Raw genomic sequence first — 16,500 nt, forward strand, 5'->3', positions numbered from 1 at the left:
AGCGTTTTCCTTTGGGTCCTCGCGGAGCGCTCCCATGGAGGAACAAAACTAGGAGATCCTGTTCTTCAAAAACAGTCTTTAACGAAGCTGGAAACTACTACTACCATTTTTATTGCTCCTTGGGAGCGCTCCACGAGGACCCAAAGGAAAACGCTATGAGAACCTCAAAATAATAACATGAAAATAGGTGTTCCTCTTAAAGTTTCTTATTCAAATATGAATTTTCAAAGACATTAAGAACATAAAATGTAAAAGTTCGAAACTAAGCTGACTCTTTATAACACTTCAAAGGCTCAACCTTTGTACCTGAAGAACTAGCAGACAAAATGTTAATGCCGAGTTCCTGAGTTCCTGACAGCCGGCTGGTTACGCTTCAGGGGCCACCAGCACGACATTAGTACGTACAAGCCCATGGGCCATAGTAGCTGATAGAAGCGCGGGAAAAGTCGCCCAGTTTCCCGCCAGAGCTTCTGGTGGCCGGACTTTAGCTAGTACTAAACACACTTTGTAAAAATACAAAGAGAATGTTTGAAATGTTATTAAAACCTTTTAAATAATCCATGAGAATTAGTTAAATAATTTTATTTTTAAACACAGTAAGAGTTATGTTATAGTTAATTCAAGAAGTTTATAAGCATGATGTAAATGTAGGTAGTCGGTACCCCCCACATTGTTGACGGTGATTTCGGGGCCCCAAAAATGTCTGGAACTTTATTTAGCGAGAATTTTACGGGACTAGAACGTACAGTTATGGCCCTACAAAGCTCAAATAGTACCCACGTTTTAAACCTAATGAAAACGCCAGTTTCCAAGGGTGGGAAAAACAGGATCACAACTCACGTCAGGGTTTCTAACAAAGAAACCCTAAACAGGACGCCATCCTCAGAATGCCACGGGACCACTCCCATTGGTTCAGCATCATCGGACAGTTACCAAGTCACCCCCGATCACCTATACACATTAACTAGACCCAAGTTCAATAAGATATCCTCCAAAGAACCATCAACCAGATTGCAGGTAGGCTAAAGCCTAAAAAACACAGATGTGCTATTTATCTAATGATTAGGCCTAAGATAATCCTTTACTGTCTTACTTACGTTTATGGTACCACTACCTCGTGCATGAGGACCATGGTGGTGGCCCCATTGAAAGTTGAAATACACCTGTACATTATAGTTGGTTATTGAAAGGTTTTGCATTGTTTTTTATTAAGAACTTAAAAAGCTATTGAGAAGCCACGTTTTTTTAACAGAACTTTGTTTCACAAATTGAGGCAGGTGGGCCAATTTTTCAGTGGATTTAGATTAAGAGAGATTTTCAGTACATGTTTTTGTACTCAAGTTTAAAGCGCCTATTATAGTTAAGAACAGAAATATACAATCATAGTTCAGTGGAAAGAGTTCCACTTCTGTGGAGCTTCATCCAAGAGATAGATTCATGCTTTCTGAGTACATAAAGAATAAGTCAGGGATTTTGAAAATGTGGGTAAAAGTAAGGGATAAGTCTAGGATTTTAAAGTTTTTTTCTTAAAAAGTCAGGGATTTCGTTTGGCGGGAATACATAGATTTCTTCTAATTGGAATCTTTAAAGGGGCTGTTCGGACAGTGGGAGAAACGACGATCTTCCTCATAGAGCTTAACATAGCGGGTGGGTAAAAAAGGAGAGGGGTCGGACAAGCCCTTTAACGAGACATTTTATGAGCCTTTCTGCTTGAATTAAAGGGGAGAAGGGCTAGAAATCGTCATTACATGACGTCATGCATAATGTATATGAACTTAGCAACAACCTAATATTGACTGGCTAGCGACCTGTGCCTCGTCTTCCGCGACCTATGAGCGTCTCTTTGTGTGTCCTATATATTTGAATATCCAATGAAACGCGAGGAAGGAGCAGCGGGCGGTTTAACGAAGTTTAAGCCCTGCCTCTTATCTACAATCAGACGTTAGTATGGGATCTATGGCCTTTAAAGATTCCAAGTGGAAGATATATATGTATTCCTGCGTATGGTATATCAAAGAGAATATAGGGGAGGAGTGGAAAGAGGGGAAAATCTTGTTGCTCTTTTCTACCGCGCATCTTCAACCGAGGCATTTCCGTTTGAGACATTTAATGGTATCGTAGGTGGCGCGACTGAGCCGGAAACTCCCTCGTACCACTAGTATAATTTAGGGGCAACAATGTAATTTAGCCTTGTGGAGCGGGGGAGCTTCAACTCCTCCCCTATATTCTCTTTGGGTATATCAAACCATGCTTCAAGCAATGCTAAATATGGACCAGGTTGTACTGAAGGGGGGTTTAGAAAACACCTTAAAATGGTCGGGGATATTGGCAAAAGTGTTCAATTAAGGTCAAAATCGTACAAGTACCAAGTTTTCTTTCAAACTACGTTTCAGGTTAAACGCAAACTTAATTTGGAATCACCAGTAAGCAATAAAACCTCCAAAAATGGTGATGATTTCAAAACGCCCAAAGCCAAGAAATCCAAAGCTGGTACTTACGGAGGAAACCCTTCCCATTCAGTTGTTTCCCCCAAAAGTAAACCCTGCAGTTCTGTTATTCTTTATTGATTCGTTTAACATTAAGTTAAATTAATTTTAAACGTAATTCAGCTTGTCTAAGTCCCATTGGAGAGAAAACAAGGTACGATACTTCTCTGGGGCTTCTGACGAAAAAATTTGTTAATCTTCTTAAAACAGCACCCAATGGGGTACGTCAACCTTAGGTTTGACACTTTTCCTCTGACTATTTAATAATTGCGGCCTGGAAAATTGTAGGTTGTTGATTTGAATGAAGCCTCTCTACACCTGAGCGTTCAAAAACGACGAATCTACGATATCACAAACGTCCTTGAGGGAATTGGGCTTATTGAGAAAAAGTCCAAAAATAACATTCAATGGAGGGGAACGAATAACGGGGGAATGGTTTCCAAGTCTTCCGCTCGTTTCGAATTGGTACAAAGAGAAATTGACATTCTCGAAGCGAAAGAGAATCAATTGGATGACCTTATCAACAATGCCAATGTCCAGTTGAAAATGTTAACGGAAAATTGCAACAAAAAATATCCTTTACTACTAATAAATTGTAGTTTTCCTCGTTGCAACATGATATGGGTGTTTAGTTTCTTTAACTCTTTGATTCTACTGCCTATGTGACGTATAAAGACTTACGAAGCGTTAGGTCTTTCAAGGAGCAAACTGTTATTGCCATTAAAGCTCCACCGGAAACAAAGTTAGAAGTGCCTGACCCAAGAGACGTAAGTCCCGCATTCATACCCTAATACAATTTTTTCTTTTAACCTCAATCTTTGCACACGCGTTCATCAGAGTCTCCAAATCTGGCTTAAGAGCGAAAGAGGGGCCATTGAGGTTTTTCTGTGTCCAGAAGAAGATGAATCTCAAAGCTCAACGCCTCTCGATACCATTCAATCAAACGTTAAGGCCACAACTGACGAATCGGAAGTTGGCGAACAAGCTAGTAAGTAATACCATGGATAAAGAATGCGCGTGAGTAAATTTGTTTTCACTCTACAGGATCGGCAACTCCCTATCTCGAACGACAGCTTATTCCGTATATACTCTGTTACAACATCGGTTGTCAGCACGCGCAAAGCTAGGTCTCTATGTAACGTAGGTTTGTACGTGCTGTCAAGAGACGAAAAACTTCAGGATTTAAAATATCCGCGAGTTTTTTAGCTCGAGTGCACGGACCTCTAGGCCTTAGTTTCAAATACGTGTGAAATTGCGTACAGCCTACTACATCATCTACATGTATTTGAAACTAAGGCCTAGAGGTCCAAGCACTTGAGCTAAAATACTCGCGGATATTTTAAATCCTGAAGTTTTTCGTCTCTTGTCAGCACGTACAAAGCTACGTTACATAGAGACGTAGCTTTGCGCGTGCTGCCAACCGATGTTGTAACAGAGTATATACAGAATAAGCTGTCGTTCGAGATAGGGAGTTGCCTATCCTATAGAGTGAAAACAAATTTCCTCACGCGCATTCTTTATCCATGGTAATACCTTATAGGACTGTGGAATCACAATTATAACAATTTCCTTTCATATTAGGCGAAGCCAATCTTCGTTACGCTCTCATCTCCGAAGAGGATGACTTGGCTCCTATGGGTAAACATTTTCTGTTAGAAACGGAAGATCAAAACAGCGAAATCTTACCCCCGTTCCTTCAATTGGAACCTCCGATATCAGATAACGAGTACAATTTCACCCTTTCGGAAGGAGAAGGGATATCAGATTTATTTGATGCTTACGATATTGACTTTAGTAGCGCAGTTTGATGATCTCAAAAAGTGCAACAAAAACTAATCGGTTTAAAAAAAAACTACAAACCCATTAAAAAAACAGCACAATTTAAAGACTATGTTTTAAGTTAAACATTTAGTGCCTATTAGCAAATTTTTCTCTAGACTAAAACAAAGGCTTAATGAATTACGCCTTTAATATGGATACCTCAAGTGTTTTTTTGGTTAAACTTTAATTTTAACCAAACGAAACGAAACGATACGAACTTTTAATATGGTTATTTTAGAATTTAGCGTTTCGTACGTTACGTGTTACTTTTATTTTATTTTTCAGTCTAATTAATTTTAATTTTAATTTTAGACATTACTCGCTAGTGTTTAATTAATTAATTAATTAATTATTTTCTTAACTAGTACTGGAAATTATTAAAATTAATTAATTTAGTTAAATAAATTTCAATTGCTTTACCGAGTTACCGTGTAGTAAAATTAAATCTAATCATAGTTTGTTTAACTTTCCGCGTGTTTTAATTATTAATTAATCTTTAAAAATGAAAATGTGATACTTCAATTAATTAATTTTATTTTCAATCGTCAGACCACGTTATGTCACAATTGTCAGTTCGTTTTTAAGCGTAGAAACATTGAAATTTCAATATATCTCCCTTCTTTGAACGGAAATAAATTATTACCTCATTCTAGCTTCGTTACTTTCTTTGCCATACAATCAATATAATTATTCAAATATTTAAAAAAAAAAAAAAAAATATTGCCTTAATATTTGATAGCGTTAAGGGATTGTTATCAAATTATTCTATTGTTAATCGCACATTGTTTGATTGAATTATTCAAAAACAAATGTAAATTGATATTTAGTATTTAGCAGATGATCATTCATTCATTTTTTTTAAAAAATAAAACCGTGTGATATTATGATCACATACGATATATATTTTTTCATTTGTATAAACAAACAAATAAATAAAACATAAACAATTAAACAATTGAATATTTTAAAAAAAAATGAATATGATTGAATTGTTGTATGGGTATACATAAACTCATGTTTCATCTAGAAAATATAATAAAGAGACATTTCATATTGAATTTTACCGTTACGTTTGTTCTATTTCGTTTTTAAACTTTTTTTCCGAGCAAAAGTTTTTGAACGTTCCTGGCATTTTCAGTTCAAATACTTTTGCTAAGCCTTGATCAATTAAGGTTGGGGATAATTTTCAGGGGTGTGCGAGTACTCGTTAAGTTCGAGTACTCGGTTCGAGTATCGAGCCGAGTACTCGACTCGATACTCGATAACAACACATTGAGATACTCGAGAAAGATTCGAATAGCTTTTTAACATCTTAAATACTCGAGTCCGAGGCTTACAACTATAGCAGACGATGAGTTCATGAGCATTTATTTTGAAAATCACCTGTTCAATGTTTAATTGATCACTAACAATCTTTTTGAACTAGTTCGATATTAGATAATTGAACATCTTCGTTATTTTCAAGAAATTCACAAAATTGCTACTCGACAAGTCAATATTTGAGACTCGATAATTACTCGAAAGAACAAACAAAATTTGACCTATCTAAATACTCGATACTCGAAAGTATTTTTGAGACTCGGCTCGATACTCGATAAGAAATTAGTTTTGATACTCGGACTCGGCTCGAAACCGAAAAAACGGGACTCGCACACCACTGATAATTTTATCTCTGTTGCGATTAAAGGATGGCCGCAAAAGCTGGGCTGTAGTAATTCAAATCATTTCAATAACAAAGAGTAGTCTCGCTAAAATATTGGAGGGTTTTGTGCCCCGTTAAAAACATCACTGACAAGTTTCATATCGTATCCCAGAATTATATGGGGCTATGTTTTTCTTAAGATATAGCACAATGCCTTAGAACCATAATTAATCAATGATAAAGCTAAATATTGCTTAAATCTTGCGGATTTTTTTCGTAAAACAAGCTTTTAATGCTTCAAATTCTTTTAAACATTCTCCTTTCTTCACACTGTCCAGTCTTTTCATGCACTGACCGTAAGCCAATGCCTAAAAGAAATAGTTAACCACAGTCTTTATAATTAAACTTAATTTAGTGTTTAACATAATTAATTACTATGCTAAGTATAATTATTTTATTAATAAACCTTATTCTAGATTTTTAACAGGCAATTATATATTTTGGACTCTGAAGCGAACAACGCTTCGTTTTGACCCAGATTAGTCAGATAAAATCATACAATAACCCTTGGCACACGCATTGGGAATAAGGTGGATACCGGTTCGTCATGGATTTAGTATAGAAGCTTACGCTTCATGGATATGTCACTGTAGCCTTCGGTAAGGCAATTCGATTTTACCCACATTTATGTCATAAAAATTCGGGCGGGTAGGGGTACAAGCTCGCTGATGACGTCGAAATTGAGGCAAACTTTCTTTTTCTCTCCGCGCACGAGCTATTCACCCCCTCCTCCCCTGAATTTGCTTCAAATTCTACGTCACAAACCAGTTCGCGCCATTTCAGACGAGGAATAAATGTGGTGCATGTTTTAAGGTGAGTGATATATCCATGAAGCGTAAGCTTCTATTATAAATCCATGGTGTCGTCCTGGATTCATGAAACTTCTAAGCCTTGGTCGGAGATATTTTTTCTATGTAAAACATCACTTACTTGCTTTGAGCACTGTGACAACGCTGTTGGGAAGCTTTCTAATCGTTTTCGTGCTAAACTAACCGAATTCATTATCAAATATTTAAATATATTAAATGAATTACGAGCCTTTAAACCGTTACTTTAATTAAAAGTAAAACTGAAAAGCCCGGCAAAATGTCAGCGGTACTGAAGACGAACTAGCAGACTAAACTAACGCGAGACAAAATTAAGGGCTGTAAACAAGTAAAAACCAGAAGTGTCTGGAAATCAAGCAATGGATCCATAGTAGTTTCCAGAACGTGAGAGAGAACAACCCACTTGTTTGATTTGCGTCTTGAAGGAGAGAGGGATGGAGTCGTTTCCCCAATACCTACAGGCTACAACGTTGCCTCTGTGCAACCACCTTCGGCAACAAGTCCACCCACCATCATCAGCGTTTATACGTACGATAACGAAAAATAGAAAATAGTTATCACACAAATACAACGGTGTTACGCAGTAGCACTTAACAATCGCCTACCGAAGGGTAAGGGCGTGCGCAAGGTACACTTGCGGAGACTTTCATTGCCGCATGTCGCCCATCATCCTTGCAACTCCATCTTGCCTCTTTTCCCCCTGCTTGCCCACGCGATCCACGCTCGCGAGCAGCTTGCGTCGCGATGCGCGCGATGGAGTGGGCTATGCATCAACAGAAGCGAAATAGCGAATGCGCCAATTCTGAACTTTATCTCGCGCGTGGTTTAGAAACAACAGTTACATTTGTACAATTTCCTAAACAAACTTTATTTAGAAAAATTATCAATCAGATCAGTACATCTGAATCAAAAATATGTATATCATACAATTTTAATAACATACAAAAATAACCGAGTTATACTATTCGGTGTATAATTTCTCAAAAGAATATTAAAGATTGAGCCTTTAAAATAGCACATAAAATATCTTCATACCGGCGCCTATTTTTTTTTTTAACAAGACCAATTTATCTCAGATTATATAGTCATTTTCTTTATACAAATTATATTATCCAATTTTTTTATTAGTGTATTTTTGGTTTTATATATTGCTCTTATTTTTTTTTTTTTTTTACTTCATTTTTTGATATTGCTCTTTATTATTTTTTATTTTCTTTATTAATTTATTTAATTAAGGCACAAAACTTGTGTCCTATGATAGAAAAATATTGAACAATACCACGACCCACCACCATGTTAAATTGAAGATCACTGTGTAACCGATTTGCCGAAAAAGCAAGGTTACGGAACTTACAGGTCGGTACATAACCCACTATGGTTAAGTTTGAGCGGTTAAGTTAGTACTTATCTTAAACACTCAGCGATCAATTGAAGTCGTGATCTTCACTTAAGTACCTATTCTTCGACAGGTAAAACACACTTTACAAAATTGTACCCTGTATCCATTTTTTTTTTTTTTTTTTTTAATATATATAAATCGTCGCCCATTTATACGAATTCTGACAATTATATACTCGCACAGATTATCATCCTCCGTTAATACTAAAATATATCTCATACATTTATGTGTGCGAGATTTGAGCGACTTAAAAAAAATACTTTTAAAAGTTCACACGTCATCTGTTGTTTTAAAAAAATGTTTTCTTTAAGATTTGTCACGACACTTTTATTTTCACTTTAAACGATATTTATTTGTACTATTCGTTTAATTTTGGTGTCGCACCAATTTTAGGTTTGAAAATAATACTTAATTTTGAGCGATTTAAAAATTTTAAACGACAAGATATTTTTCTTTTTTTTTTTCAAGGCCGACTTCCATCGAGAAGAGTTCTAGCAAACTGAAAACCGAGCATCGAGACTAACAATGAAGCGACCGTGTCGATTTTCGAATCCCCGCTGGGGTAAAAGATGGAAGAGCTCTAGCTAACTGAAAGCCGTGCAATGTGGTTCTAGCGAACTGAAGATACACAATAGAGAATTTCCTTCAGGGGAAAGCAAAAATTCGAGAGGAAATAAATTCAAAAGGATTTCTATTGTTCATCTTCAGTTCGCTAGAACCACATTGCGCGGCATTCAGTTAGCGAGAACCCTTCCAACTTTTGACCCAGCGGGGCTTCGAAAATCGGCACGTCACTTCATTGTGAGTCTCGATGCTCGGTTTTCAGTTCGCTAGAACCCTTTTCGCTGGAAGTCGGCCTTTAAATGAGATCCATTCATTTTTTTAAGAAATTAAAGATTAATTTAGATTTAAGAATATGGCAATCTTTGCCATAAATTGAATTAAAATTATTTATATCAAGTAATAAAACGCAGCTTTACTTTAAAACCTACAGTAGCGTCAGATGTAACAATGAAGAAGATAGTTCAGATCTTCTCTGAAGATATACTACAAGTTCTAATGTTGGATTTCATTTTATACTTCTTATAGTAATCACGTGATTTAAAAGTTCAGAAATGCAAAATATCTGTTACGTTAAAATGTGGGCACTATGCATAAAATTGCATTAATCATACAGTTATTCGACAAATCTGCTAATAAGCGAACAAAGTTTTAGACGCCAAAGCTTAGGCGGTGGTGTTGTAAGCAATTTGTCGCAATTTGGTCGTTTCCTGCTTCAAGGAAGTAACTTCCACCCTCAATTTCAAATTTTCTTGCTCCAAGTAGGCGGCGCGAATGGCAATTTCATCTTCTTTGGCTCGTCTAGCGTCGCGTGACCTTTTAGCCGCTTCGTTGTTTTTACGCCTCCTTTCCCAATAAACGGCGTCTTTCAATTCTTCCGGCAAAGACCTGTTCCGTTTCCTGGGTTGTTGCGACTGTTGCTGGTGTTGTTGCATATCCATTATTCTTTGTTCGCCGCCACTTCCGGAAGCTTCGTCGTGGTTGCTACCACCTATTAGCACGGAACTGGTTCCCACCGTATTGCACATCTTTTCTTCAACGCTACTGCAATTACTGGCATTGCTGTTTTCCTCAGTCGATTGCGGGGAACGAATTCGGGAATGATTCATCATGGCAGCCGCTTCATTTCCGCAATTCATCATCGCGTTATTGTGGTTGCCGTTGCTGTGATGGTTATTCGTGAAGCGTTGTTTGCGTTTCGCCTCGGCTTGTTTCGATGCCAGCATATTTTCACGGAAGACTGCGAATTGCGGATCCGTATTGATTAACGTGGTTGGATTGGCCAGATTATCGAAAGACGCCAATGGCAAGGATTGCGGTGAAATACCCAGTCCAGACAAATACCCCAAACCCATTGATGGTCCGATTAAAGTATTGGGGTAAGCCTTAAACGGTCTGGTGTACTTCGCGACCGAACTCTGGTTGCCATTGCGTAGCGATGTCACGGAGTTTTGCGCCAACATCAATGCCTCTGGAGATGTTCGAGTTTGGCCTTGCATCCCCAAGAAGAACCCAGCTGCGGACATCGGCGGAACAGTCGTAAGTAATCCAGCGGTTCCGGAATTTATAACGCCTTCGAAAGTATTGCCGCGTTGCTGCGGTGACTCGATGTATCGTTGCTTTATCATTTCAGGGTTCAAATAAGGATGCGAAGACATTTTTAAAGTGTGGTGTAGATGATGCGAACCATTTGGTGATGCACTCCCGGTTCTATGAAGGTATGGCGTTGTGTCCTCGTCTTCAATAGCAGCAACTGTTGGACGACGAGAGGATTGTTTAACGACGTTGTAATTCAACGGTTCCGATTTGGGTCTTGAGGAAATAGGTCCAGGTGGAGATTGAGGACTTAGTGGTGACCCATTATCTCTGATGGACGTACCATTGCCTCGGATGAGATTATTAAAGCCAGACTCTACATGTAACGAAGACGTGTTTTCGAAAGGCGAACGTCTTCTATTCCTTGATGAAAAATCCAAGGGTTGATCAACGATGGTTTGTTCGGACAAGTCCTCCTCCTTGTCGGCTTTGGGTGAACCTATACCGTTGCTCGTCGACCCATTCTCTAATGATGGCGGATCGTCCACACTGTAGGAATATCTTCTACGAGGTAGGTGTGAATTACCGTGAACATCCGAGAAAGATTCGTCATTGTAGGCGACGCGCTGATGAACCGTTACTGATGGCTTGGCGAAATCGTCTCCGTTACCCATTGTTTTGGGTATTTACGAGATGTTTTGCGTATACTTGCTGAAATATCAGATATAAAGGGTGTTTTTTTTAAGCGACGGTTCAAGAATAAAATTAAAATGCGCGTCACAGAAACTATTATGGGAAAACGAAAGGATAGATCGCGAATATAAAGGTAATTAGCTTGGTAATCATAGAATTAACAAGTGTTCAAACTACAATATCCGCTGATAAACATTAAGATTTCGCTGATAATCTCAAAATGCGATTAGTTTCACACAAAATTTATTTTGTGACCCAATAGTTTTCAGCGAAAATTGCAGTCTGAACGCGACTTCAAACCAGCCTGAAGGTAATTCTGGAAACTTTCTTATTAATCGAACGGAAGTATTCAACTTATAGCTATAATACTTCTTCAAAGTTATTAAGATTTATTGCATTTCGCTACAAACTCGAACCCCGTTCGTGCGTTAAAATAAACCACACGATATAAAACTAGTGAATGATTTGTCGCGAGATTAAACCCTGAGAAGTCGAACACTTTAATTCTATCAAACTAAAAAACAATTGCGAAACCACACCATGCATTGTTGTTGATAGAACACTAACAGTTCGATTTTTCAAAACAAATTTCACCATCACCATGCAAGCGCTTTGGAAATTTTCCAAACCCAAGAAAATTAGGTATAAAATAGACCAAACTCACCTAACTAATACCTCAATAATCCTTTCAACACGTGAGTTAACTATATCTGTAAAACCAAAACTAAAACTAAAGTTTAACTTAAAAAGCGTCCGGTTCAAATAATCCACAAACGGCTTCACTACTTCGAGAACCTCCAGCTTCAACCCAATCTAACCAACAAACTAATAAATATTCCGAAACATCGCGCAAATTCACCCTTTCCTCTGAATATAATCGACGGGGGTATCCCCTAACAAGGGGGGACAAAAAAAATCGCGTAATCTCGCAGCGCCAAGCGGTGGTTGGGTGTTACTATAAGGCCTACAATCAGCCAATGAAAAGGCGTCCATACCCAACAGTTAGGTGATCCCGTGTCACTGGTAAAGGGGGTGCCACCCCAAGACCCCTCGCCAATCGAGCACAGGGGGGAAAGAGAATTCCTAACAGGGATTGCGTTGCGCCTCTAGTGTTTTGTACTTGGGTAAATTTCTACTTCATTCTCATACTTTCTGGCTTTTCTAGTTGGCAGTGCTAGCCTAACCTATCCTAACCCTTTGTCCATGCTGCGCTGCAAAATTACTGAGGGCCTGAGGGGGGAGGTTCGGTCAAGAGATAAAAAAGTCAGCTACAGTTCTAGAATTTTACGCTTCACCTAAGGGGGCCGTTTATTAATTTCGCGCCATAAACTTAAGCTGTAAAAAACAACTTAATTTAGGTATTTTACATCGCAATACTCGTGTGGGGTACAATGTACAATAGTATATTTCATACGAAATTTAACACTCGAATTTAAAAATGTTTACAACTTTTATTACTTTTCAAGTTGATTCGAATTTCGAAATGTTTTTGCAATTACTATAGTTTGTTACTACAGTCATGGCCAACTTAGAAAGCCTATTTTCAGTGTTAATCTAAGTTGGCCATGCTACAGTCTACAGAGTTTTCAGCCATAAAGGCGAGGGGCTGGTGGCGGAAAGGATATTAACGAGGGGCTAATCACTCTCATATCTCCTTTAAAATAATTACGAATTACGTGAAATTATTATAGCACTGGTACGGGTAGAGTTAAGTGTAATCCTCTTTATGGGGTTATAACGTGTACACCAATTACACTTAGTGATTAGACTCTAGTAGAAAGCATGTTGAAAACACTGGTGTAAACACATTATATAAGTGAAAAAAATTTGAAACTAACCTCTAAATGACGAGATTGACCAAGCTTCGCGTGCCGATGTAGTTCCTAATTATGAATGTTCTTCGCGAAAATGTGCAAGGCTTATGACGAATTTATTGATCTTATGACCTTGACACGTAGCATTATTATAAATGTACAAACACAGATGTTCCTCTCGTGATAAGATGAGCAAATAATTTCAACATTGAAATATTTCCCACAAAATGATCTCTAACAAATACGTATCAGCGTACTTGTCTGTTCTTAACAGTTAAGTACTGTTTGACAAAGTTACGATTAAAACGACTCATAAATTTGTTAAAGTTAAAGGGAAGATAAGTCAGAGTTCAACAAAAAGCTATAACCCAACAACTCAACTTTTACCCTTTCATTATCAATTGTTATCAACCAACTTAGGCCTAAATTCATTTTTCACATTGTAAATTGGCGTAATAAAATTTTAGCAAATAAGTAGTCTAAAACTATATACCAGGTTTGCCACAGTTCGTGCTGAAAAGTCAGGGAATTTGAAAGTTCATGGTATAGTTTTTCTTCACGGATTATTGCCCCGTTAAAATGACCTTTGGTCAGAGCCTTTAATTGTCAATGATAACACCTAAATAACAGATTTATCTCATACAGAATAGCGGGAAAAAATAATAAAAGGGGTTTGTTGTTTAGGTCAAAACTAAACAAACAAACGATTTTATAAACACCTTTGTTGACTTTAAAAACTCTGTTTACAGAGTTTCAGATAGTGACCGAAAAACGTGAAAGAAAACGTGGAAATTGCACACAAGAACGACAACGTGCACGTGTTAAGCCTAGTTGACCATTCAATTAATTATTTGCCAAGAAAAGAACACAGAGTGGGGAAAGTGGGGGAGGCTACTTTCTCGCGCCATCCAAAGGTCACCTTTTCTTAAACTCTTTATTGTCTGAAAAACCAAGAAAGTTTTTAAATAATCACGGTTGTTGTTGTTGGTCCCTTTTGAACTCAGTTCGATGCCCCTAAGCTTGCTCCGAACCCACCTCTTCTCAATATTGACCGAGACCCAAGCTAAAATTGGGAAAATTCACGCGGATCGAAAGGGTTATGTAGGGGTTACGGAAGAAAACGGGTTTGCCGTCCATGTAGGGACTGCGGGAGGCGGAAATTAGATTGAATAGAAAGCTGGGAAGGATGACCAATACACTACAGGGGCACGTAATACCATCTCTTTCTTCGGAGGAACGTTGGCGTCATCCTTTATGTATGAGTTAACCCTTTACATCCAAATCTAACCCCTAGCCCGAAGAGTGGCCAGCCGCTGGACCATCTATCCCCTTCAATCTGTCAAAAGCGGATAACCCTAACCCTTCACGTACCAAATACCCAAAAAACGAGCCAATGTCACTTGAGCTCAAGTATTGGTTGCTATGACGGTCTCTTAGCGTTTGACAGTGCTGTAATTTGACAGTGAAAATAATTATAGCGTACGTCGATTTCACTTGAGATCAAGAATAAGCTGTTATTTGGGTATCCTAGCCTTTGACTGAGTGTCAAGTGACTTTGAAAACGAATATAGGGCGATTCATTCAAAAATATCTTCCCATTCAAAGATAGTTCAAACTAAACCCTTTTATCCATGAACCTCAAACTGAGACTACAAATATAGTCATTTAGAAACTTGCACAGATTCGAACATGGAGCTAATATTTTGAAAACAACGATGATTATACAGGGTGTTTCTGGTAAGTCTGGGATGTTCTTTGGACGATTTTGAATCGAAAATGTTCTATGAAATTTTGCCGTCCGCGCCGCTAGTTTTCGAGTTATGATTTGAGTGTTTTAGGTACCTAACAACTACGGTGAAAAAATTTGGATTTTTTTCTAAGACGCTAAGATGATATAGTTCTTATGGTTTCCAAAAAAGCAGATGGTATCTATCTTTCAGGAGTAAAGTACATTCCTTTGGTAGAAAGAAAAAAATCCGATATGGTTTCAAAGAGTTGACAAGTTCCCCCCGGTTTGTTAAGTTAGGTTAAAAAGTAATTTTAACTTTAAATTTGGAAAAAGCAACTATGGCTTACCAACGCCTGAAATTATTATACGGCAAAATAAAAGATTATTTTTGCCGTGAAGACTACGATGGCACACCGTTAGATACTCAGCGGGCGTCGATCGTACCGATCACCGCATAACATAATAATTATTTGTTCGTCTAAACCGTAGGGTATGTTTTCTGTTTTGGGACCACGTGTTATGATCAGTATAGCATAAGTTTATAATATATGTTCCATAATAAGTTTGACACTACCTATACAAGTTCGTAATGCTAGAGAGTTACAGCTCGAGCTAGTTCGAGAACGACAAGCGATAATTGACTACACTGTTAATTTTGCAGTCCATTTAGTACCTATTTAGTCAGTACTGAGCCTTTAACAGTGCCTCACCAGGCGTCGCTTTACGAGAATCTATGACGTTTCACCTACAAGCTCTCAGTTACCAGTGGCAAACTTATTGAACATATCTTATGAACTTGGACGTAAAACCTTGGATTTGAGCCCTATAAGAGGGGGTGGGTAGGAAAACTGTCCATGCTTTCTCGATACAAAAACCACGTTGAGGTGGTCCTAGTACTCGACAGTAAAAAAAATCTGATAAAAAAGGGTTAAGAACTTTTTTTGAAGCAGATGGGTGCAGTTTTTTGGGGAATCTAAATTGGACCATAAAAGGGCCGGACCAAACTGTCAATTGACAGGAATCTCAATATTTACGTCTTCTAAATGAACCTGTGATAGAATTGTCTCTTTGTCAAACGCCAAAAGAAAACTTTTTAGCTTTTTTTAGCGAAAAAACTCGTAAATTATCCAAGTTCCCAACCCCTTTTAAGTCTTTTTGCGTATAGCAATGACAGCTATTACCCTTTGACTGCGTTGTACTATGAGAAATAATAACATAAGGTGACATTACTCTGTAAGGTTCCATCGGAAGGTCATAACCTAGATGTAGGAATACAACCGAAGATTATAATTGGTATATAGAGTAGTACTGAGAGGGCCTGAGCTGACGACTTTCAATATGGTCGCCAAACCAAGATAAGAGATAGGAGGGTGTGACGTCACAAGAAAGTTCGTAGTAGCAGACTACAGATGCTTTTCACAAAGTTGTAAGCCAAGTTAGTCAAAACTGATTGAAACAATTCTTTCAGTCTCACTAATTAAAGTATATAAAATTTTAAAATTAAATTAATATAATTAACGTTAATTAATTTTATATTCTTTAATACTGCATATTGAAGCTTGGTTCTAATTTCAAATATTTTCATCGGTTAATTGCTACTTCATATGATTCGCTTTTAGTGTCGAAAAAAACGCATTAAAACCATAAATAAAGTTTGACGTTTTCAGGGTTAGGGCTAAAAGGGTTTATTATAATAAGAAGGTTTTTGAAGGCATACCTGACCTGTCCCGCGACAAGCGACACGCCTACCCCTTTGATAAAAGAATGTTGCAAAGTATCACCAAGCCTATAGCAACAACCATCTTTGTTGTTAGATGCTGTGAAAGCTTGAAAATCAGAAACAACTCGTACAGTGCAAAAATGATTACGTGTTTCCACTTTCCAGGGAATCTGGCCCTCTGGGAGTGACAATTCATTAAATAACAAAGTCTG

At 37.8% G+C, this 16,500-nt stretch overlaps 3 protein-coding genes across 6 annotated transcripts; 1 reads left to right on the forward strand and 2 right to left on the reverse strand.

The window, feature by feature from the left end:
- Nucleotides 1-362: 362 nt before the first annotated feature.
- LOC149625194 (transcription factor E2F3-like) lies at nucleotides 363-5,365 on the forward strand. The gene is made up of 7 exons (XM_089851974.1): nucleotides 363-1,017; nucleotides 2,394-2,535; nucleotides 2,610-2,707; nucleotides 2,775-3,058; nucleotides 3,142-3,253; nucleotides 3,324-3,474; nucleotides 4,068-5,365. Exons 1-7 carry the CDS (start codon nucleotides 700-702, stop codon nucleotides 4,292-4,294), a joined length of 1,332 nt encoding a protein of 443 aa, XP_089708100.1. The 5' UTR covers nucleotides 363-699; the 3' UTR covers nucleotides 4,295-5,365.
- Nucleotides 4,367-7,157, reverse strand: LOC149625195 (NADH dehydrogenase [ubiquinone] 1 alpha subcomplex assembly factor 8-like). The gene is made up of 2 exons (XM_089851975.1): nucleotides 6,940-7,157; nucleotides 4,367-6,317 (listed from the first exon to the last, which is right to left on the reverse strand). Exons 1-2 carry the CDS (start codon nucleotides 7,009-7,011, stop codon nucleotides 6,204-6,206), a joined length of 186 nt encoding a protein of 61 aa, XP_089708101.1. The 5' UTR covers nucleotides 7,012-7,157; the 3' UTR covers nucleotides 4,367-6,203.
- A 517-nt stretch (nucleotides 7,158-7,674) lies between these two features.
- On the reverse strand, nucleotides 7,675-13,019 carry LOC149625196 (uncharacterized). Of its 4 annotated transcripts, none has more exons than XM_089851972.1 (2): nucleotides 12,864-13,019; nucleotides 7,675-11,043 (listed from the first exon to the last, which is right to left on the reverse strand). In XM_089851972.1, exon 2 carries the CDS (start codon nucleotides 11,004-11,006, stop codon nucleotides 9,462-9,464), a length of 1,545 nt encoding a protein of 514 aa, XP_089708098.1. In that variant the 5' UTR covers nucleotides 11,007-11,043; nucleotides 12,864-13,019; the 3' UTR covers nucleotides 7,675-9,461. The 4 variants fall into 4 exon arrangements, with proteins under 4 accessions (XP_089708098.1, XP_089708097.1, XP_089708096.1 ...); XM_089851971.1 differs by lacking the exon at nucleotides 12,864-13,019 and adding an exon at nucleotides 11,690-12,175 and having other exon boundaries at nucleotides 7,675-11,039; XM_089851970.1 differs by lacking the exon at nucleotides 12,864-13,019 and adding an exon at nucleotides 11,690-12,158.
- Nucleotides 13,020-16,500: the final 3,481 nt, after the last annotated feature.

The sequence above is a fragment of the Phalangium opilio genome, unplaced genomic scaffold, assembly GCF_054372755.1.
Source record: "Phalangium opilio isolate 3A_F unplaced genomic scaffold, DU_Popi_V2 ptg000105l_1, whole genome shotgun sequence".
NCBI lineage: Eukaryota > Metazoa > Arthropoda > Arachnida > Opiliones > Phalangiidae > Phalangium > Phalangium opilio.

Coding starts and splice junctions, on each gene's coding strand:
- LOC149625194 (XM_089851974.1), top strand. CDS start 700: ATGTCTGGAACTTTATTTAGCGAGAATTTTACGGGACTAGAACGTACA. Junction 2,536..2,609: donor TTCAGTTGTTTCCCCCAAAA/GTAAACCCTGCA, acceptor AACGTAATTCAG/CTTGTCTAAGTCCCATTGGA. Junction 3,254..3,323: donor AAGTGCCTGACCCAAGAGAC/GTAAGTCCCGCA, acceptor CGCGTTCATCAG/AGTCTCCAAATCTGGCTTAA.
- LOC149625195 (XM_089851975.1), bottom strand. CDS start 7,011: ATGAATTCGGTTAGTTTAGCACGAAAACGATTAGAAAGCTTCCCAACA. Junction 6,318..6,939: donor TGTCACAGTGCTCAAAGCAA/GTAAGTGATGTT, acceptor TATTTCTTTTAG/GCATTGGCTTACGGTCAGTG.
- LOC149625196 (XM_089851972.1), bottom strand. CDS start 11,006: ATGGGTAACGGAGACGATTTCGCCAAGCCATCAGTAACGGTTCATCAG.